We start from the raw sequence: 24456 nt of genomic DNA on the forward strand, positions 1-24456 counted from the left end.
TGCGCTGTAGCGCGTCTGGTGGGAAAGCGTCCCCTGCGATATGTGCCGTGCTGCTGGCAAGGAGCCATGCGTCTGCGTGGTGCTCCCAAGCCAGATAGAGGACAATCCCATCCAGGCGTCAGCCCCATGATCGCGTCCGCCTTCATTGCGCGTCGCGGCCCGGCTGTCCGTGCCGATTACGACGTTTGGCTCGCGTAGACCGTTTCTCCCTCCGAGACACCGAGTTCTTTGGTTCGTTCCGCTTGCTCAGGTGCACGTTTCGTCATTGTGTGACTGAAGAGCATGCCGAGCGAATGAGTGGGCGCTGAGAACGGGGTGCGATAACGTTATCGCGTTCCACTCTTGAAGGCGAAGCTTAAGTGTCCTCCAATTTTTTCTAGAACAATGTGCCCGCCATCCTTCAACAAATCTGCTGTTACCCGATCCTCCCCAGCTGTCTTCCCCCTTTGCATAGCTCCAAAGGCGTTCTTTATTCTTCCGGCGTTACTTGTGGGATTTCAAATTCCTGTAGACTATTCTCCCTCACATTCTCTTCGTGGGTGCCACTGGTACTGTATAAATCTCTATAGAGCTCCTCAGCCACTTGAACTATCTCATCCATATTAGTAATGATATCGCCGGCTTTGTCTCTTAACGCATACATCTGATTCTTGCCTATTCCTAGTTTCTTCTTCACTGCTTTTAGACTTCCTCCGTTCCTGAGAGAATGTTCGATTCTATCCATATTATAGTTCCTTATGTCAGCTGTATTACGCTTGTTGATTAACTTAGAAAGTCCTGCCAGTTCTATTCTAGCTGTAGGGTTGGATGCTTTCATACATTGGCGTTTCTTGATCAGATCTTTCGTCTCCTGCGATAGCTTTCTGGTATTCTGTCTAACGGAGTTACCACCGACTTCTATTGCCCACTCCTTAATGATGCCCATAAGATTGTCGTTCATTGCTTCAACACTAAGGTCCTCTTCCTGAGTTAAAGCCGAATACCTGTTCTGTAGCTTGATCCAGAATTCTTCTAGTGTCCCTCTTACCGCTAACTCATTGATTGGCTTCTTATGTACCAGGTTCTTCCGTTCCCTTCTCAAGTCTAGGCTAATTCAAGTTCTGACCATCCTATGGTCACTGCAGCGCACCTTGCCGAGCACGTCCACATATTGTATGATGCCAGGGTTAGCGCAAAGTATGAAGTCTATTTCATTTCTAGTCTCGCCATTCCCGCTCCTCCACGTCCACTTTCGGCTAGCCAGCTTGCGGAAGAAGGTATTCATTATCCGCATATTATTCTGTTCTGCAAACTCTACTAATAACTCTCCCCTGCTTGTCCTATGCCATATTCCCCCACTGACTTGTCTTTGAATGTTATCTGCATCTAATGTTTTGCTGTTCTGGAAGTTCATAATTGTTGCGCGTACTTCTGGCTCATTTGTAGGTTCAATGAATACACTTTCGACAGAATAGCTAGCTAAGCTCGCTTTACCTATGCAAGCGTTCTGTGCTGCGGCAATATTGATGAAGTGATGATTGAAATATTCTGCCATTTCTTGGCCTCAGCACTGTGTTGTTACATGTGATTTGGTTTAGCGGTAGATTTGATGCACCCCGACCCAATACATCAATTATGATTTTCCAAGCGCTTTCAGGATGCTTAGAAGCTATTCGAGAAAATTTGCTCATAATATTGTCACGTGGTGGTGACGTTCAATAACACAGTAGCAATACTGTGAAGAACAAAACTAGATTTTATTGGGCGAACCTGTGCCCACAAAAACAGGCTACACTTATAACACAACGATAGCGGCGAACACTGTCGGCGATCGTCGAAAATCTGATCAGCGGGTCAAGTGCGTCGGCTTTTATACAGCAGTCATCGAATGTTCCAGACTAATCGTTAGGACCCGCATGCCTTCCACAAAGTTCTACAACATTCGAGTCACGCGATGAAATCAGATAAGACAAGGCTCGGCGACAACAGACAGCGGATAGAAGCATCGATAACTTTCTAGAAACTTCGGATACATGCAGACGCGTCCCGCGCTGTGCGATAAGATTTGTTAGGCGGCGAAACGTGGTCGCCCGATCAATATAAGTACACGTGTCAATATGGTTTTTTGGATCGACGAAGTTCTGCGTTCAGTTTGTTACGCGCTTTCTTAAAAGTCTTGCGCGCATCCAACGTTCGCGTACGTAGGAAAGAGTGATAAAGGTAACTTTCGGTTTTTATTATTGAGGCATGTAATCGAGTGACCCACGGCTTTCTTGGTCTTTTAGATGGCCTAAGCGATTTAAAAGTAAAATGTTTAGCGTGCAAGTTCACAAAAATACTGATAAACTCAGAGTAGGCGTCGTCCGCGTTTTTTTTATTTCATGAAGACGGACGAGCAGTCGTGTGTAGCTATACCACATTGGAAGAACTCGAGAGCGCTATCTGATATGTATTGAACGGGAAAACTGGATTGAGCTGCGTATTAATGAACATCTGGTAGAACATAATAACCGCCACCTGCTCAGGCACAACGCGTACAGCGTCGTAACCTGTCCCAGCTTTAAATGTGCAATTTGATTCTATTGCTTTTTCCAAAGACACAATGTTGTCACCTAAAATCTTAAATTTGTTGTCAGCTTCCACTTGCTTCTCCCTGGCAGACTTCAAATCTGCTGTCAGGGAAGCTTGACCTTCTTGAAGCCGGCGGATAGCATCTATAGGCTGGGCAACTGAATCTGATTCACCTTTTGTCATAGGGCCAGGATTAGATTCTATATCTACCGAAAGCAATAGTAAAACAGCAGATAAGGTACGAAATTCGCAAATAAACGGAGCCATCAGAAACTTCAGTTTTTCAATAGACTGTGGTGGGGACGACATTGCCAATAAATAGTAATTAGTATACTTCTACAACAATGTACACCTTTCAGGTAACTAAGCTGTAATAATAGCCAGAGTGAGTGCGGCATCTTAGATGCGATTTCTCCCCCAACGAAATGCGGCCACCGTGGCCGGGATTCCATCCCGCGATCTTGTGCTCAGCAACCTAACACCATAGCCACTGAGCAACCACGGCGGGTCACCATGGCTATATATTCAGCCGCTTTTGACCTCAATAAACAGTGGCAACTAGCGCCTTGTCCTGTCTTTTTTCTTTCTTAGTGTCCTGTCTCTGTCGGCGCTTCATATTTTGAAAGCAGATTAGATAAACTGAATATCTTTCCTGATATGATGAGCGGCTTCGGTCGCCATCATTCACCCCTCGACAGCATTGCAGACCTCGTATCATCGCTTTATTCTGCTCGAGAAAATAAGCACTCTGCATACCTACTATCCCTAGACATAGCCGCCCATGTTGTCTTTATGCGTCTTTTGTGTGTGTGTTAACTTGCAGCAAAAAACATGTCTTTTAGCAAGCACCAACTAGGCCAACTAGCAGTTCTGTTGCAACATATATCCCTAGACACACTGCAGAATGAGCAAAAGGAGAACTAGGTGAAAGCAGGAGCCAACGTTTCGGCCAGGGGACTTGTCTTCTTCAAGGCGACCTATGCTTGCCTCGCCGCAGTATTTATAGGTGGGGTTCTTCTAAATGGGAGAGGGCGTAAGGCGGGTGGGTGCGGCAACGAGCGAAGGTTTGTTAACGAAGTGCTGTGTACAAGGCCAGGGACGCGGCTGTCTGTAAATCACGTGTCAACGGCCGTGTGTCTGGTGCTGGTGGGCTAACGTGTCTATGAAAGAGATAATAGAGGAAGCGGCAGAAACTGGTGCTCGTACAAAGAAAGAATTACAGAAAATATTGAAATGGTGATAAATAAAGAAATAAATAAGTAAAATTAAGCATTAAAATTAATATACAATAAAATCGATAGTACCACAAGTTGTTATAAACAAGAAGTCAAATCTAGCTTTACTTGCACAAGTTAGGATGTGATTTATATGTTTGAATGTTCCTTCTGTAAGAAACGAGATATCGGTGAAACGGGACAATCAATGTACGTCAGATGAAACGGACATCGCTCGAACAACCTTAAAACGTTGACAAGGCCGTCACCGAGCACGTCAGCCAACTAGGTCAGAACTTTCATGAACTTAGCCTCTACATCTTACATTCAAATTTCAGTCCTGGACGAGCAAAAAAAATCAGAAAATTATACCTTATCCATAAGTTCAAGACATTGCAACCAATCGGCATAAACGTTTAAAATTAGAATCTATTCGCTATGCTAAATTTGAAGCTATCGGGAACAGCACTTAGTTTGGTTGCCTTAGTTGTCTTATTTTGTTTCTTTCAGTTTTTTTCCTTTCTTTCTTTATTTATTCCACTTCAATATATTGTTTTACATTTTTCTTTTTTTTTTTATGAGCAGCAGTTACTGCCTCTTTTTCTATTATCTCTGCCAGAGACACGATAGCCCACGACCACCAGACACGCCAGCTGACACACGGCCGTGTCCCTGGCCTTGTGCACAGCACTCTTTTATTCTCAGTTCGATGCCCTCGCCGCTAGCATACCTTCGCCTCTGGCCGCACCCACCCGCATTACGCCCTCTCCCCTTTGAAAGAACGCCACCTATATATACTGTGTCGAGGAAAGCATATGTTCCCTTGAAGAAGACAAGTCCACTTGTTGAAACGTTGGATCCTGCTTTTACCTTGTTCTCGTTTTGCTCATCGTCTTGAATATCCATCTCCCGCCTTCCCGCTATTTTTCCTAGACATGCAGCAAGCATTTGATTCGGTACGACATAGGGCGATTGTTTTCCCACATATGGCTGCGGGAATTTCGGGTCCCTTGCTTCGTTTTGTGGGCCATCCTCTACCGAAGCGCAAAATGAAAATGCGCGTTGGAGGAGCAACAAATGAGTCTCCCACTGTTAAGCGTGGTGTTATGCATGGTAGCGTCTTATCGCCGCTTCGCTCCAACAGCGTACTTGCTGGACATCCAAGCCGATGGCCTCGAGAATGCGATTTTTCAATACGCATATCAATCTATACTGGTGACCTCGCACTGTGAATCAGCGGTCGTTCGCACCACGGTCCACGTCTTCGTGGAAAATGGCAGAGAGCTCTGGATGTCACATTAGAGTGCATGGATGAAGTTGGTCTGCAGATTTCACCCACTGTCAGCCGCAATGGCGTATCATCCTAGACAGCGCGCTCATCGAACCATGAGCCGGCTATACCTCGCAGATACACCGATAGATTGGGTACAACAACATCGCTATCTGGGCGCGATTATCGATAATTGATGAGGATAGCTATAGGGGCCTGTTGATACGGCATATCTTATTTGGTTGTGGCGCACGCTGAACGACAAGGACAACAGAAAGGCACATCTTACACACACAGGACATTCACTAATAGATGTGCTTCCAGTTCTCGTCACAATATTTATACACCCCCGAAACGTCATACGACACGTGTACAATTTCTGTAAACATGAGACAAAAAACACTGAACCACAGGCAAGCACTTTTTGCCACATTGATTGACATACACGTGCACGTTCAACGCGAAGAAAGATAATTTAACTGTTTTGTGGATAATGAAATGGAAGGCTTACTGATGCATGTGTCACGAAATGTTGTGTGTCTAGCTTCTACTACCGAGCGCGTCATCTCACAGCTGCTTCTACTCATGATGACTGTTTCTTTTAATCGGAGTTAGCATTTGCATCTCTGGCAATGGATGGCAAGAAAGCCATCGGCAGCCACGTTATTTACTTTGTTATTCTGTTCTCGTAGCCTGCCATTTATGCATCTACGTGTTTGACCAAAGTAGGATCCTTCGCACCCGAGAGGAATGCGGTCTACCACACCCGCGATGCAATCATGAATTTGATTTTATGTTAGTTTTCGCATGCGGTACGTGCGATTCTTTCTAGCCTTCTGTTTCTACACCGGCTGACCAATTTATTAGACGCCGAAAATGCAACGTTGATGCCGCTCCTTCCAGCAATCTTTTTTAATCTGCAGGAGGACCTATGTATGTAGGGGATGACAGGAACCTTTCTTTTGTTCATGTCAGTGCTTGTACCATGCACTTGCTCCTAAACGCTTTGCTGTGCCTTCTTAAGCAGTCCTTATGCGACTGACGCAAGCACGTGGCTCGGATAACCAGCGCCGCTTAAACGTGATGCTTGCCACCCGAAGCTATCGTGCGTTAGGTGCTGGCATAGCTTCTTCAGTGCTTCGCTGAAACAAATATTCGCGATTCCCCTCTTTACAAGCTTCGTACGCACGGAATAAAACTGTAAAAGTGGCTTACTTGCCCTAGATTCGTTAAACCAGCAGGTTTTGTTATGGGTGAGCACAAAGTTGATGTCAAGGAATCTAATCCTCCCGTCACATGGCATTTCAAATGTCACTTCTAGTGGGTTAAGGCAGTCACAAATAGCGATAAAAACGGGGGAACACATTGATTGGTACAACAAGCAGATGTAAAATCGATAAGAACTAAAAAGTCATAAACATATCGAAAGCTTCTACAAACTTAGATGCGTGAAGGCGCTATGAGAGGTCTCTGTTCAGATTTGCTAAAACTAGATTACTTAGCACTGGTGCTAGGCAAGAACCTATACACACTCCCTGTTTCTGCAAATACAGGGAACCGATGTTTTGAATAAACGGTGACTACAAATAAAATCTAAGCAATTCAAAAGAATTTTCAATGGATGTACCTGCTTCCGTGCTCAACCTAACGGCATCATATTCATCGATGCAATTGTAGATACAGATTAATAATTTTGATTATCGCAGAGAATAATAAAGATCTTTAACACCTGCAGAGAAAGCCTTTAAACCTTGAATTGGACGACCTCTTAAAAAATGTAAAATTCCTCGGAGGTTTTTGTCATTAAAGGGTATTGATGGCAAGCAAGTTTTTCATGTGGGTACAACGCAACATATTTCTGCCATGTATCCCTCTCAAAAACTATCACCCTGAATGGCACACCTTCTATGTGTGTCTTAACGCTGAAAAACACTTCCAGAAAGTCCTTGCTTTTTTGATGCTGTTGATCACACCTTCCAGATTCACCTTTTTACACAATTGTTGAGCTTTCTTTCTGACCTTAGTGTGAAATTAGTACAAGGCTTTTCAGAACCTTTTTGGGGACGCAGCTGCGCAGCACCTATGAAAAAAATGACAGTTGCATGAATAAATATGGTGCCGTTAGGTTTAGTACGGAAGCATGTACATCCATTCATAATTTTTTAGAATGGCTTAGATTTTATTTGTCGTCAACCTTATTTTGTTGCAGCGCAAGCAGAACAAGGACAATAGAAAAGTCCATCTGACACACACAGTGCTAAAATCCATGTGTGTTTCACACAGTTGTCTTTTCACACAATTTCGCACAAAGCTTCACCATTAAGTGTGGAAGTATTGGGACCCGACATTGACAAAGCACGAAACGAATATTAGCTAAATCAACATCCATTCCATTTCTTCTATCACGACTGTTTTTTCTTACGATATTTATTGGCCAAATATGACGCATTCATGTTACTCATCGTGTAATACGATGTTGCTTGCGCCTATGTATATTTCTTTATCATTTGCTTTTTACAACTTTTCCCTTTTACTTCTTGTTTTGCATCTTGCGCCATAATTTGGTACTTGTTCCCATAATAGTTATGCTTGTTTCTTTGTTGCCCTTACTCAATGAACTTCGGGGCCTGTAAGGTATTTTGAATAAAAAAAAATGTCCCATGCATGCCATTCCCACTAGCAACCTTGGTCTATGGTGAACTAATTAGTTTGTAATAAGAAGAATTGCAGTGACATTCTTCTGACCTCTGAAGGAAAAAATTTAGACGGTTTCAATTCAGCTATTCCAATTTGAATGCACACTTTTTAACTGCAGGTACACCGAATGAACGTTATCACTACTGCTTAGATCCCGTGAGTTTTATGACGGGAATGTATTCTAAGTTTTTATTTTTATTATCATGCAGCCAAAATGAAATATTTGACATTTTATTTTCTCTTAAACTCATGTGCGCCCCTGTCGTAGACGACATAATCACAAGGCCAGTCAAAGAAATCGCCAATATTGTCACCTGTCCTCTGGTGCATTCCTGTAACGTCATGCTGACCTCTAGTTGTTTTCCGAATGACAAGGAACTTAGCCTGGGTCCATCTGATCTACAAGGGTGGTATCAGAGATGAACTAAATAACTATAGGCTTATCTCTGTGCTGTCAGGTTTCGCAAAAGTTGCTGAACACGTAATTAACAATCGTCCATTTAGTTACATTTCTGATAACATATTTGTAGGCAAACAGTTTGGGTTTAGAAAAAAGAACAAGAGTCCAGTGTCCGCCTTATTAGGCATAGAAGAAAAACTGCTTGACTACTTTGAGCGCAAATGAATAACGGTAGGGATCTTGCTAGACTTGCTTAACGCTTTTGATTCGTAGTACACGGTATACTAAAAGAAAATCCAGTTATTATCGCCAACAATCCACAACAGTACATCATATCAAGTCGAACACAGGTATTATCTCAACAAGCGTACCTCAAGCGTCTCTATTAGGCCCCCTCCTATTTTTACTATTCATCAACGACATAGTTAGCATACAAAACACTAAGGATATTGTGATTTATGCTGACGACACGAATGTGTTTTTTCCTAGATAAGATTGTCAAGATATACAGTATACAGGATCTTTCACGTAACTTGTGCCAAGTATTTTTAAAAAGTGGTTAGACGTAGCTAAATGAAACCAGCGGCATATGGTTTGCCGTCATGTGGCGCTCCTTAAAGTGTTTTTTTTTTATATTCCGCTTAATAAATTGATTAACTAAGATGGGTCTTGCTTACTTTTTAATATTCCCTCTAGGGCCAAGTGCGTTTTGATTTCTTATAGAGAGAGTTCAGAAACGACTGATCCAGTTCTTTGTGCAAATCTACGTGCTGCGCGGGGATTTTTTCCAGCGTTTGAAGAAATCCCGCAAAATGGAAATGTTCTTTAAGGTAATACATTGTCATCCCCTAGTAAATATAATTTTTGGGCTACTTAAGTTAACTTAAACCGCACAAGATTTCCAGCTAACAATAATTTCTTATTGCCACCAATACATACTAATTTTGGAAAACAATCAGGGTATTTCGCAGCATTATCTACTTGGAACAGCCTCCCACTAGATGTCAAGCACTCTTCTTCTTTAGGTTTCTTCGAGAAAACATTACTCACTTTTCTATTAGATAGCCAAAATAATCCGCATATCTAAGCTATTCACTTCACTCCTACTCATTCTCTTTTCGTTCTTCCTTTTTATAGTTTTTTTTTCAATTTGTAGCCTTTAAAATATATTTGGTTTGTTTTGTTGCGAATGCCTTGACTATTCTTTTAATTCTGCGACTAGTTATTGACTGTATATTATGTTGCAGTTTGTACTACATTTACTTTGCATAATCTTCCACTTAGTGACTACAATATTGTTGTTTTACGCTGCGTATTTGCTCTAATGTATGTATTTTCTGACAGGAGGTCCCCTTTCAGGCACATGCTCTGGGACCTGCTTCTGTATACTTGTGTAAGCACGTGTATCTACTTATTAAAGAGATAAACGGAAACTGAAACTGAGAAACCACGTGACTGTGCTTCTGCGCTATCATATAGGTTGTGTGCTGCAGGCATGTAGTTCGATGGCGACGAGGGACGATTGTCAACAGTAATACGACTGAATGTAGTCTGTGGCCTTTCTACAGGTAAAGCAGCAAGATGGTAAGAAAGTAGTCGGGCAAAGTGCCGAATATGCGCCCTGAGAGCGTCAATGGCTAAGTACGTTGATAGTGGGTGATCTCGAGCTATGACAACCGTTGCCGCTGTAGACGCACACTTTGGAAAACCGAGACACGTCTTTAGGGCTTGAGCTTGTAGTCCCTGGAATACACGGAGGTTTGTTTTGCAGGTGTTACCAAGCACAGGGAGGCTGTATCTGCCGAAAGCCAGGAACAAGGCGCTATAAGCGCAGCATTGACCGCACCGATGTGCCCCATGACTTTCTGCCGAGAAATTTGAGGAGATCGATGTATTATTGCCCCTAACCTCCTCTTTAGGTAGGAAAAGTGCAAGCTTCATGTAGGCCGCAGTCAATTATTACCCCTAAAAAGCGATGTTTCGGTGCGTTTGCAATAGCTTACCCATTGACACTTACAGTGTAATGCTTCATTGCCTTTGAAGTGAATGTAACAAGGCAACATTTCTCTGAAGACAGCTCCAAGTTCTGTTTTCGCATGTACAGCGATGCTAACGTAACTGCCTTTTGTAACCTTGCTCGTACACGCAGTCATATTAAAGCAGACGCCCAGATGCAGATGTCTTCAGCATAGACTGATGCTGGAACTGTGTTGGGCAAGCATCTGACTAGGCCAACGAACACTAGACGGAATAGCGTCGGGCTCCTCCATCTGTGACCGAAACGCCGACCAGTCAATTTGCCGGAGTGTAGTCGAGGAGTATTTAAATAGCCCCTTGATCTTCAGTGGGACTACTTAATCCCTCAATCTGCTATGTGCGAATATGGTCGCTTCCATGTGAATCGATGTCTGGGTACCATTGCACGTTTCTTTCAAGGCGCCGAGAAACCAGGGTTAAGTCTGGGCATGTATGTAAGCCCCCACAAATATGTCGGACTATTATCGTTGAGGCAGTAAATGTCGTGCTGTGTGGGAAAGGATGCTAGTCTACATCCCCTGGTTTCCATCTTCAAGCTCCCCCAACGCGGATGGTGAGCATTAAAATCTGCAGTGAGAATTGCAGGGCCCGGGTGTCGGTGACAGCACATCGTGCAGTCGTTTAGAGTTGAAGCAACTTGAACGAGCACTGTAGACATCGACCAGGGTGAACGTAAGAGTCTTCGTTTCTACAATTGAATTTACTGGTTCTCTTCGTAAGGCGGAGGTGCAACACGTATGTCAGATCACATCTAATATATACAACGACCTTGCTTCACGTCACGAAAGGTAGAGGGCATAAATGCCTCATAGCCAGAAATGCGTATGACATTCTGCACGTGCTGCTCGCAAATTACGAGGATGGGAAAACGGTTCTCGAAGACAAAGTCGCTGAATTCTGAATTTGTCCATTAGAGGCCACGGGCATTCCATTACAATAGGATGCTTTCTTGACTTCCTTGTGGAAGGACAGCAAGGGGTGGGTCATGGCGCATGCGAAGCTTTCAAGCACTGGAGTTGGCGCGTTCAACACTTGCAGTGCGGTACGAGCAGCCGGAGTGTCCATGTTTGTCAGTAGTAGACGCATGACATTCGTGAGTGACTGTAGCATAGCAATCAGTTGTGAATCCTTGTCTCGCATGTGGCCAACTGCAGCGACATTGGACTTTAGTGGCGAGTCATGTGCTGTGGTTCTGGTGCGTATCATCTCTTCGGCAGTGCTGGCCAAACCTCACTTGGTGAAGCATGAATAGCTCAGCCGCTTTTTTCGCTGACATTCGTGCTGTTATTGGAGACAGATGTAACGGTAGGCAGCGTTGCCGAACGAGGCATCTCCCTTGAACCAGAAGAGGAATTTGTAGGCTTTTGTTTCCGGGAGCGATGTCGCCTTATCGCAGCAGAAGCATTTTTTTTTTTTATGATTCGTCTCTGCTGATTTTTCTCAAGATTTTCTGCTCTTTCTTTAGGCATGGACGGTCTTTCTAGCATGCACCGTGCGACCCTTGACAGTTTGGGCACTTGAGCTCCGTTGCACGGGAAGTGTCAGTGTCGTGTTGTTCAGAACATCGCGGGCATAAGGTTGAATTTCGGCAGACACCAATCACGTATCCAATTCTTCGACACCTTCCGCACTGAAGTGGTTTGGGCACGGAAGGCCGTGCCACATGCCCAAAGTGACCAACCTTTCCATGTGATGGTAGGCAGTAACCTTTAAAGACGAGCCTTCCGCAGGTCGAATTGGCAAGGCGCCGAGCTTTCAGTAAGGCTCGTCGGTGTCGGGAGGGTCGAGAGCATAGCGTGATAAACAGTCAGCATCTTGGTACATCCGGCCAGACTTGTACGAACGTCAAAGGTTTACTCCTGTAACCGTAAAGCCCAGCGACCAAGCCCTCCTGTAAGATCCTTCAGTGACGAAAGCCTACAAATGGTGTGGTGGTCCGTGACGACCAAAAACGTGTGGCCATATAAGGGCGGAATTTGGCCACAGCCTAGACTTAAGCGAGGTATTCGCGCTCAGTCAACGAAAAATTCCGCTCCGACTACGAGAGAAGGCAGCTGCCGTAAGCAATGACACGTCCCTTGTTGTTCTAGCGCTAGGCGAGGACTGCACCTATGCCTTCGCCACTAGCGTCACTGCGAAGTTCTGTACAGGCCGAAGGGTAAAAATGGGCCGAAATGGGCGGTGATGTAAGTAAACTTACCGAGGGGGTGAATGCGATAGCTTGCTCATGACCCCAAGAAAAACAGACGTTCTTGAGTTGGTCAGTGAGCGTCCGGACAATGTGGGCAAGAATTCTGACAAAGCCGCGGAATAAGAGCGCAAGCCGATGAAGCTCCGGACTTCTCTGACTGAGTGAGGAACAGGAAAGCCTTGAACGGCACACATCTTGTTGGGGTCAGGCTGAACACAACTAGCGCTAAAAAGCTGACTAAGAATGGTAATGTGACGTCAACTGAAACGACTCTTCGAGGTGTTAGGTTGCAGGCCGGCGCGGCGAAGCACATCCAGAATCGCCAACAAGCGGATCACGTGGTTCTCAAAAGTAGGCGAAAGAGAACCATATTATGTAGATAGCAGAGACAAGTAGACCATATATAGCCCCTAAGGAGAGAATCCATCATTCGCTCAAAGGTTGCGGGGGCATTAAGCAATCAAAAAGGCATAACCTTCAAATGGTAAAGTCTAGCAGGTGTGACGAACGCATTCTCGCAGTCCATGAAATCAAAGGTAATATGCCAGTATACAAAGGGCAGGTCGATGAGAGAAAAGTACGTGGCACCGTGGAAGCAGTCCACGGCATTATTGATTCGGGACAGTGTGTATACGTCTTTGCCCGTGCCGTTGTTGATGTGCCATTAGTCAACACAAAAACACCAGCTGCCGTTTTATTTAGTAGCACCACAGAGAACGCCCAGGGTGAAACGATAGGGACGGAGGGGCAGAGGTGTCGCAGTCCTTGTGTCGATTGGATGCTCAACAACAGGCGTTTGGCTCAAAGAACGATGGCTGAAGACGAAAATGTCTCGGTAGTACACCAGGAGAAGGCGAACGTCACTAGCTTGAGCAGGAGAAAAGTGAGTAGGGATCATGCCGCGAAAGTGATCCCGCGGTGAACTGGTTGTGGCACAAGTGATGGATGAAATGTTGGGACTGGAGGGGTGCAACTCTCAAATTTCGCAGTCTTCGGCAGCAGTGATGGTGGCGAGCGACATACTTGCGGAAAAGTTGAGGAGAAGCATCATCATCAGCAGCAGCCTAGTTATGCCCACTGCATGGCAAGGCCTCTCCTATACTTCTCCAACTACCCCGGTCATGTACAGATTATGGCCATGTTATCCCTGCAAACTCCTTAATCTCTTGCTTAAATGATATTGCGCGACATAAAAAACGACACGGACGTGAGAGAAGACGACACACCTTGCGCTTGGTGTGTCGTCTTCTCTCACGTCCGTGTCGTTTTTTATGTCGCGCAATATCATTTAAGCAATGGATTACCAACTTGCCCGGAATGCTGCTCTCCTTAATCTCATCCGCACACCAAACTTTTTGCCGCCCCCTGCTGCGCTTCCCTTCCATTGAAATCCAGTCCGTAACCCATAAAGACCATCGGTTATCTTCCCTCCTCATTATATGTCCTGCCCATTCCCATTTCCTTCTATTGATTTTAACTAAGATGCCATTAACTCGTGCTTGTTCCCTCACCCAATCTGCTATTTTCTTATCCCTTAACGTTACACCCATCATTCTTCTTTCCATAGCTCGTTGCGTCGTCCTCAATTTAAGTAGAACCCTTTTCGTAATCCTCCAAGTTTCTGCCGCGCACATGAGTACAGGTAAGACACAGCTGTTATACACCTTTCTCTTGAGGGATAATGGCATCATCTGAGAATGCCTGGCAAACGCACCCTAGCCCATTCTTAGTCTTCTGATTATTTCAGTCTCATGATCCGGATCCGCGGTCACTACCTGCCCTAAGTTGATGTAGTTAGTCCCTTACCACTTCCAGTGCCTCACTACCTATTGTAAACTGCTGTTTTATTCTGAGACTGTTAAACATTACTTTACTTTTCTGCAGAATAATTTTTAGACCCATCCTTCTGCATTGCTTCTCCAGGTCAGTGAGCATGCATTGCAATTGGTCCCCTGAGTTACTAAGCTAGGCAACATCATCAGCGAATCGCAAGTTACTAAGGCATTCTCCATTAACTCTTATCCCCAATTCTTCCCAATCCAGGTCTCTGAATACCCTCTGTAAACACACTGTGGATAGCATTGGAGAGAACGTATCTCCTCGCCTGACGCCTTCATTTATCGGAATTTTGTTGCTTTCTTTATGAAGGACTACGTTGGCTGTGGAGCCGCTATAGATGTCTCTCAGTATTTTTACGTACGTCTCGTCTGCACACTGATTCCGTAATGCCTCCATGACTGCTGAGGTATCGACTGAATCAAACGCTTTCTCGTAATCAATGAAAGCTACATATAAGGGTTGGTTATATTCCGGACATTTCTCTATCACCTGATTGACAGTGTGAATATGGTCTATTTTTGGGTAGCCTTTACGGAATCCTGCCTGGTCCTTTGGTTGAAAGAAGTCTAAGGTATTCCTGATTCTATTTGCGATTAGCTTAGTAAATACTTTGTAGGCAACGGACAGTAAACTGACCGGACGATAATTTTTCAAGTCTTTGGCATCCCCTTTCTTATGGATTAGGTTTACGTTAGCGTTCTTGCAAGATTCCGGTACGCTGGAGGTCATGAGGCATTGTATATACAGGGTGGCCAGTTTTTCTAAAACAATGTGCCCACCATCCTTCAACAAATCTGCTGTTACCTGATTCTCCAAAGCTACCTTCCCACTTTAGATAGCTCCCAATGCTTTCTTTACTTCTTCCGGCGTTACTTGCGGGATTTCAAATTCCCCTACACTAGTCTCTCTTCCATTATAGTCGTGGGTGCCACTGGTACTGTGTAAATCACTATAGAGCTCCTCAGCCTCTTGAACAATCTCATCCAGATTAGTAATGATATTGCAGGCTTTGTCTCTTAACACATACATCTGATTCTTGCATATTCCTAGTTTCTTCTTCACTGCTTTTAAGCTTCCTCCTCCTCCTCCTTGCTCTCAAAGCACGTTGAATTCTATCCATATTATACTTCCTTATGTCAGCTGTCCTACGCTTGTTGATTAACTTGGAAAGTCCTGCCAGTTCTATTCTAGCTGTAGGGTTAGAGGCTTTCATATATTGCCGTTTCTTGATCAGATATTTCGTCTCCAGCGATAGCTTACTGGTATCCTGTCTAATGGAGTTACCACCGACTTCTATTACACACTCCTTAATGATGCCAATAAGATTGTCGTTCATTGCTACAACACTAAGTCCTCTTCCTGAGTTAAAGCCAAATACCTGTTCTGTAGCCTGATTAGGAATTCCTCTATTTCGCCTCTTACCGCTAACTCATTGATCGGCTTCTAATGTACCAGTTATTTCCGTTCCCTCCTCAAGTCTAGGCTAATTCGAGTTCTTACTACCCTGTGATCACTGCAGCGGACCTTGCCGAGCACGTCTACATCTTGTATGATGCCAGGGTTAGCGTAGAGTATGAAGTCTATTTCATTTCTAGTATCGCCATTCGGGCTCCTCCACGTCCACTTTCGGCTATCCCGCTTGCGGAAGAAGGTATTCATTATCCGCATATTATTCTCTTCTGCAAACTCTATTAATAACTGTCCCTTGCTATTGCTACAGCCCATGCCAGATTCCCCCACTGACTTGTCTCCAGCCTACTTCTTGGCTACCCTGGCACTGAAGTCGCCCATCAGGATAGTGTATTTTGTTCTGACTTTGCCCATCGCCGATTCCACGTCTTCATAGACGCGTTCGACTTCTTTGTCATCATGACTGGATGCAGGGGCATAGACCTGTACGACCTTCAATTTGTGCCTCTTATTAAGTTTCACAACAAGACCTGCCAGGCACACATATACGGGCTGAAGGCGTTGTTGGCTAGGGGAGGTAGGTCGGGCTGCAGGAGGCCAGTTGCACAGTCAATTAGGGCAGAATAAGTTGTTAGACAGTCCATACCAAGTATAACGTCATAAGGATATCGCTCAAGAACGGCAAATAAAACAGAAGTTGGGTGACCGGCGATGGTTATGCGGGCGGTGCACATTCCGAGGGCAGCGGGATTTCCTCCATCGGCCACTCTTAGAACATGGGGCACAGCAGGTGTGACAACCTCCTTTAGGCGACGGCGAAGACCAGAGCTCATGACAGAAATATGAGCCTCGGTGTCGACAAGTGCAGAGATGGTCACGCCATCAGCGTCAACGTCCAGCATGCATCGTCCAGTCGACAGATTAACTAGAGCGTTTTAGGGCTGAGTCGTGGATGCAGCGTTACCTCTTGGCACTGCATTGCCTAGTTTTCCGTTGTAAACGTGACTGGTGACCTATAGTTGACGGGGAGTGGCTGGACCATGTCGTGGCAGCGTCAGGTTTGCATGGTTCTGCCGCAGATGGTGGCTCAAAATGGCTGCGGTCATGGCGGCGAGCATGGGCAACGGGTGGAGAAAGTTGTGGGAACCATATCGTCTCCCTACCATCTGCGCCAGTGACGTCGCAGACTTTCTCCTGCACGACATCATCTTGCTTCATGGCACTCCGCAACAGTTGTTTACTGACCGCCGTGGTAACTTTTTGTCAAAAGTTATCGCAGGCATTGTGTGTTCCTGCTCCAATCAAACCAAGCTCATCACCTCATGCCATCCTCATACCTACTCATACCATCCTCAAACGTACTTTGAAAGTGATGCTGTTCACGTACGTTTCGAAGGACCCCTATGACTGGGACATTGCCCTTCCTTAGGTCAAATTTGCCTACAACTCTTCTCGCCACGACACCGCGGGATTTTCTCCATTGTATGGTCGCCAACCCACCTAGCCCCTTGGTGCTGCACTTCCTCCTGTCGCGACCCCAACAAGCGAGTATGCACACGACGCCATCCACGCCAGCTTGCACGTACTCGACTGAGGGGCTCGCAAGCGTAACGCCCGCCACCGTGACGTACAGTTTTCGCCTGGTGTATTAGTGCTCCTGTGGTCAGCCTGTCGTCTTATGGGGCTTTCAGGGAAGCTCCTTTCTCGGTACATGGGCCCCTACCGCGTGCTGCGCCAGGCGACACCAGTGACCTATGAAATTGCGCAGGTCAATTCTACCTCACCCTCTACTCCAGCATCCAGTGATGTCGTGCGCGTCAGTAGGCTCAAGGCCTACTACACTGCTCCCCACCCCGGCCCTTAGTTGCTCCGGGACGGCGCTTTTGCCGCCAGGGGTTGTGCTACAGACAAGTATATCCAATGTCCATTGAAGAATAGGCTAGTGGTGTGGAGAAGACGACGATGATCAGCGGCTAGCGCGGGCCATTCGGCCAAGTGCAGCACATTTATGTGTAATTATACTTGTATATAGCGTCGCCTCTGCGTCTTCCCACGTAACAATATTATGCCGTAGTTATTATGAGAGTGGACGAATGAGTGGCATCGCGAGATTAATTTGTTATATGTAAGTAGACACGAGTTTTAATTAGAATGCGAATACTGTATGCTATATTCTTTTACATAACAAATATGGTATTCTTATTTCAAGTTGCAGTCACGAGAAATTCCCAGGAAAGATGAGCATGGACTGCAGAGATAGAGTGTGAGTCATGCGAGGAAAATACAACTTTAGTCTTGGGGGCCTTAACAGATAATATGTTAGCATTACACGAACTTAGCAGATCACCTGTGTAGTACATCACGCATCTGCTCATTGAGCTGCGTTCCTCTTAGAGGCGGGTATTAAACTAATTACACTATTTATTTACGTGTAAACAAAAATCACTAACCCACTTTCTTTGTTTTTCAGCGCACATGTGGAAAGACACGAATAGAAGTAAGAAATATCCATGGCACATCCACTTGTAATAATTGAGGAACTGGCTTGAGATACGTGCTATATAAGTTGTGTGAAACTCCGTTTCTATTTGCGTAGTCTAACAAGTTTTAAGCGCGAACGAAGACGAGACAAGGAGCAACAGACACGAGCGCTTACTTCCAACTGAATTTAATGCGGAAAACCGGAAATTTCATACACGTTACAAGAAAGCAGTATTACAAGATAAGGGAGAAAACCGCCACGTGTAGAGAGAAACCTTCTCCAAATCAAAACACCGCGAACGCCTGTCGCACCAACCGTCACATTCCAAGAAAGTCAATTATTATTATTCTTATTATTATTATTATTATTTTATATTATTATTATTATTATTATTATTATTATTATTATTATTATTATTATTATTATTATTTGTTTTGAAAACATATATACGTTCGAAAGGAAAGGGAAAGCGAGGAGCAGGCTGGCAACCGCCACCGGAAAGGCCACAATGCCGGCCTCCTTCTCAGAATGAAGGGGACAGAAACGTAAATATGGGAGATGGAAAGGAGGGGAGGAAAGGGGAAAAAATAGCAATATGACAAATGCCAAACAATAAACTAGAACACGCAGTACAGCTCACACACAGTAGGTCTGTAGGTCACTGCAGGTCACGCTACTGCAGAAAGTCCGTTCAATTTCTGATATGACTCGGAAGGTTTCTGACGCATACGCACTCGACGTCCCGTTAAATTTCTTCTGCTTCGACTATAACTAGAGAGCGAACATCATTGTGCTTTAAATTATCGTGATGACTTCAAACACTGGGATACAATCAAGGCTATTAAAACGTAAAGCCAGAAAACCAACAACGTGCTGAAGAAAAAAGGCGGTTGTCTTGCTTTACATTTTAATACTATTTGTGGCTGTGCCCCAGTGTTTGCAGACACCACAGTAATTTACAAGCACAATGACGTCTGCACTCTAGCTATAGTTGAAGCACCTGGAATTAACCGGGAGGTCGAGTGAGCATGTGTCAGAAACCCGCTGTGTCATTATCAGAAAAGGAACTGACTTTGTTAGAATGCGACGCCTGGTGGGAAAGGCGTTTGCGGTCTTTCGATGACTCGCTGGATTGCTGACGCCCCTCGTTTGGTGATGGGTTTGTTCCCACACGTGGCGCTTTTGTCCTTCCTAATACTACGTTCTTGTATCATGTATAAAATCTTTGATTTCCACATTAAACTCATTTGGAAGTTCTTGTTCGTGTTCCCTAGTGAAATGACACAACCCACTCTGGGGGATCGGCCATGCATCGGGTGTTGAAGGAACCGTTAGGTTTTTTTGAATAGATTAGCGTGAGATGGAATAAGTATCTTGCAAATGATACTTAAAGTGTCTACTGCTACAGGTATGAATAAACAGTTATCTAGATATTTTGTTAGTTTTGTGAAGATTATAAGCATTTAGAAGAATTCTAACATGCAATTCGTTTTGTTTCAAGCAGAAAAAAACAGAGGGCTTCACAAACGTTCCTGCGCTTGTAACACGGTACGGTAGCCCCAAAGGAAAGAGTTACAGGAAGAGTCCAATTCAAGCAAAGCTTTCGGAAGCGTTCTTCTAAAAATCTTTTCCGTTGAATACTGAAACGGCGGAATGTCAAAAAAAAATGTTCCAGAGATTCACTGTCATTGCATAAAGGACACAAGGGCGATGCAGCCGGATGAAACCTGTGGAGGTAAAAGTTCGGTGGGGTGACTCGGCACCGTAGTCTTGTAACCGTTACTTCAATTTTTCTAGATGAGCAGCATTTGTTGTGTCAAGCAAAACTGAGGTGCGGGGAACCAGAGGTTGCCAATGGTCATTGAGCAAACTTATTTGTAGTAGTATATTTTCTTAATCGCGTAGCAGTGATGAAAGCTGACGAAGGTAAAATAGGGATTACAAGACCATCGTGGGATGCTACTTCAAGTGTATCTGCATATTCGTTCAAGGCTACACCTTTGTGGCCTTGCACCCCCAATAAACGAACGAGACGTAAGTGTCTTGGGAGAAGAGAATAGAAAGTTTTTAATGAATCTGAAAAATTGGGTGGAGTTAGTAAGAACAGACAGATGGGCAATGAGTAAAAAATGTGGCTGATGACAGAGATGGTGGTAATTAGCGTAAAGCTAAGACAATTGTCGATAATTCCGCCTGAAGGCGTGAAGGCGTCAAGTCAGATAGGCGAATCGAAAAAGACCAATTGCGATGCGGTGATACAATGCGCACACCTGCCTTTTCTTCACAGACTGAAGCATCGGTTGCTATGACGGTCTTTGTATCCAGGTGTGCAATGTGGTCATCCAGAATACTATTGAGATATTGATAGAGAAGATGTTTATCATTATTTGGAAAAAATATCATCAAAGTCAGTTTTAGCATCTGGAAACGAGGAATTTAGTAAAGCCACCTCACGTCGAAGAATGGTTTAATGGGTCTAATAATTTTTGAGCGAGAACAACTTGTTGGCAACGTGCGTGATACCACAGAGAGTTAAAAAACGAGACCAGTTCATTAATGAAAACATATTGTGATCTCCTCTATGGTGATACGTGTATCTTTAGAAAGGTTTGTACTGTAGGATTTGAAATCACATGAGAAGAGAAGGCTGGCGCGCTTCTTCATACAGGATATCGTTAACGACAAATTTAGCAAGCCCAAGACTTAAACGCAACGCCTCTCGTTCTTGTAGAATCAGAAGCGGAATTTCATAGACAGGTCCGCCAGAAAACAAAGCGCAGCTAAACACTATTATCGGGCGAGCATATATAAAATAGATCATAATGAGAACATGCCGATGCAGCCCTGATCGATTGCTGCTGAGTCTACGCTGCATTGTCCTTGTTACTTGTCGTCTGGTCTTCGTTCGCGCTTGAAACATACTAGACTGTGCAATACCAACTAACCCAAACTTTCACCCTAAGTTTCTTTGCAACTTCCTCCAGTTTAAACAACAAGCAAGTAGACAAGTGCGAGGAAAGAAGTTGAAACGACAATAGGCGCAGCAGAAACTTCCAATTGTTTCATATATTTTACAAGCTTCTGTGTGCATTAACTGCCCATAACATAAATACAGTGTTGGCCTTAAAACGATCTGCGTAATCTCCGCAACTGTTAAAGTGCGCTTTAGTTTACCTTGTAATATTCCAATGTGCTTTTTCACAACGTCTTGCCAACACAATAATTGAATCTCAGAATATTCATCAAACCTGTAAGCACCGACTCTGCATTCACTTTGAAAGACTAACCTACGAGGTGCCTAGCCTCCTCGTAGAGGGCATATCCCTCTACTTTTTTTTCCTGCTTCATCTCGCTTCATTTCTGTCGTTTTGTTTTTTGCAGCTATGCCAAGGTACAGCAAGAAAGAAGAGATCAACTTCAATGAGAGGTTCACGTGGCTTGGACGTAAGTTTCACCATTTAATTTACCTCACAACGTCGGAAGTCTGCGCCAATGTTTGTGTGGTTTTTAATGAATGCCGTTTCCTTTTTCTTTATCTCAGTCACGGCAGCGAATAAGGTATAAAAACGGCTAGCTGATCATCCATATTCAAGCGACTACAGTACAGAAACAGCCGAAGGAACAGACACAGCGTTTGCGTCTGCTATGCATGCATACATGCGTGAATTAACGAATGTATGAATGAACGAATTTTACTTTTTTTCGTGAGAATACGTGAAACATGACCATAACAAAGAGCCATTAAACGTGGCTTGATTATGTTTGAGGCCCGACGACAGGCGCGGCAAACAGCAGCACAGCACCATAGTACCTGCACTCTTAAAAAGGAAAAAAACAAACAAAAATGAAGATCTCTGCGCCCATCATACAAATGAGCTCACGATCGGCACACTATACACAGACAAAAATTAACTAAAGGCAGAAAGCTTATACAGGCTAAGGTTATATTCAAATATTTCGACGCTGAGCAATTTAACTAAAATTGTTCGTAGTCTCTTTCACATCTGTACTAACATGAACAATGTTTTTCTTTACATAATATTTTATTTACATTTGCAGTACTGACACTTTCCATTAATAACACAACAGGCGCGCATACTATTGGTGCACAATGCACGTAACACATTAGATAAGCACATAGGTGATGGAAAAAATCACTTGAACATTGCATACGTTTAGCAATAGCTGAATACGAACAATGCATAGAAATAATAATAAATCACATCGCATCAAAAAATAGCAGTCGTGCTCGTGTGCCACGTAAAACAATTTTAAAGGTTATGAGTTTTTTTCTAGAGCTTCCAACCTTATACGAAACCCAGACAAAGTTAGTACTTGTTAGAACATGATCTTATCAAGTCAAATCAAATCAAAATTTTTATTCGACATTGTGTGTACGATGTCAGGAGCACGAAAAAAAGCCATAAAAAATGGCTTGACAGGGCATGTGCTCCCTACAAGACATGTGCATATTTACATAAGTATGCCTAAAACAAATAAAAATAATTTATATACAAGTTAAAACAATGTCGCAACACTAATCAAATATGCGCAAGGAACAACTGTCAATTAGTCTACGCATGATGAATGCAAATAAAAAATTCCTAACAGTTGGACCCAGCTTGACCAAACTATAGTACAAGAAACATGCTTCCTTGCTTCCCATCAGACTACAGTGGCACCGCAAATATACAAAAGGTAAAAGAAAGTTGCTCACAATTTCAAAGGTGCAAAGGATACGACCGAATAAGAAATATTACTGTTTTGGTGTGCGTAGTTTATTCGTCTATGCGCAACATACTGTCGCAGCACTGCGCGGCTGAGGCAGAGAAAGAAGTAGAGTGTGCGCGCGTGATCTCGCGGTACTCTGCGCCGGCTGGGCCTGGCCTGTAGCTTCCCTCTCGGAGCTCGTTTCACCGTTTCACCCTGTAAACAAACATCATTCGTAACATCTTTGGTGGACGTGCGGAGTAAATCTTGGACGATCCTGGACGACCCAGCTCTACCAACTGTCCGACGGAGTAGACGCTTGGCCGGTTTACGACCCCAAGCAGCGGACATGGGCGATTCCGGAGAAGGCAATGACGACCCCACCTGCGGACGACCAGACAGCAATCAAGCAGGTCAGGCTGGCTACTGGACACCGCTGCGAGAGCCACCCACCTTTTCGGGGAAGGCCAACGAAGACGTCGACGACTGGCTCAAACACTACAACAGAGTGAGTCGCCACAACCACTGGAGCACTACGAAGCAGCTCGATAACGTGGTTTTTTTTCTCGCTGGAACCGCGCTCCTCTGGTTTGAAAACCACGAGAGCGTTCTAACGAGCTGGGATAATTTTGTAGAAGAATTCACCAAGTGCTTCGGGGACCCAATCTCTAAGAAAAAGAAGGCTGAGCAGACGCTTTCTCGACCAGCTCAATTACCTGGCGAAACGTGTACAACGTACATAGAGGCTGTTCTGAAATTATGCGGAATCGTCAGTGCTACCATGACAGACGAAGACAAAGTAGGTCATCTGCTTAAAGGAATCGCTGAAGATGTTTATAATTTTCTTATAACGAAGGAAGATCTTAGTACTCCGTCTGATCTGAAGAAACACTGCCAGGCGTTTGAAGCGCTGAAAATGAGAAGGATTGGGCCAAAGTTTGGACGATTGGACAATGTTACTACTATTGCAAGTGTGTCCGTCCCAACCCACGACGACGTCTCCTCGGTGATTCGGCAAGTGGTTAAAGAAGAGCTTGGACGCCTTAAAGTTGTTGACGATGCTCATACGTGCCATCAGTGTGCATTTGATCATCGTTCTCGTGTGCCACCGTCCACCTGGGCACCTCAGAGTTTCGGAGAACCTCGCAGGACCTACGCTGATCGTACGGAGAGCAGCAACTTGCCACCGCAAACGACAAATCTGAAACGCCGACAAGATGCACCACAACGATTTGTTCCGCGGGCTCTTTCCTCCTACAACCAGCCTAAGAGTACGTTTCTACCCATGACACCCATGTCGCCGGTGTCACCCGCTACAAGCCGCGACTCCCGCATTTCCTACAGCTGTGGTGTGGCTGGACACATTGCCAGGTATTGCCACCGCCGGCAGCAGCGTGCTCCACGGTTTAATTCCTACACACCCCGCGTGCCCGCTGACGAGCCCTGGCCATATCCCAGTTCCTTCCAGCCGCTGCAGCAGGGACTCGCGAACCGCAGTGACTCCCCCGTTTCCGATCGCAGCCTCACACCACCACCGACACGACAACAACGCTCTCCATCACCTCGTCGTCGCTCGTTATCACCGCCGCCGCTGGGAAACTAGCTGGTGCGACAGACGGGGGTGAGGCCCAATATGTTCATCTTCATCATGACCCC

General features: G+C 44.7%; 1 protein-coding gene across 1 annotated transcript in view; it reads left to right on the plus strand.

The window, feature by feature from the left end:
- Nucleotides 1-24456, plus strand: part of LOC126539977 (dual oxidase maturation factor 2-like) — a 449790-nt gene that overhangs the window by 205969 nt on the left and 219365 nt on the right. The window contains exon 4 of the mRNA XM_050186802.3: nucleotides 21472-21534. Within this exon, the coding sequence (XP_050042759.1) occupies nucleotides 21472-21534 (63 nt within the window). The remainder of the gene's footprint in view (nucleotides 1-21471; nucleotides 21535-24456) is intronic.

The sequence above is a fragment of the Dermacentor andersoni genome, chromosome 2 (assembly GCF_023375885.2).
Source record: "Dermacentor andersoni chromosome 2, qqDerAnde1_hic_scaffold, whole genome shotgun sequence".
Taxonomy (NCBI): Eukaryota; Metazoa; Arthropoda; class Arachnida; order Ixodida; family Ixodidae; genus Dermacentor; species Dermacentor andersoni.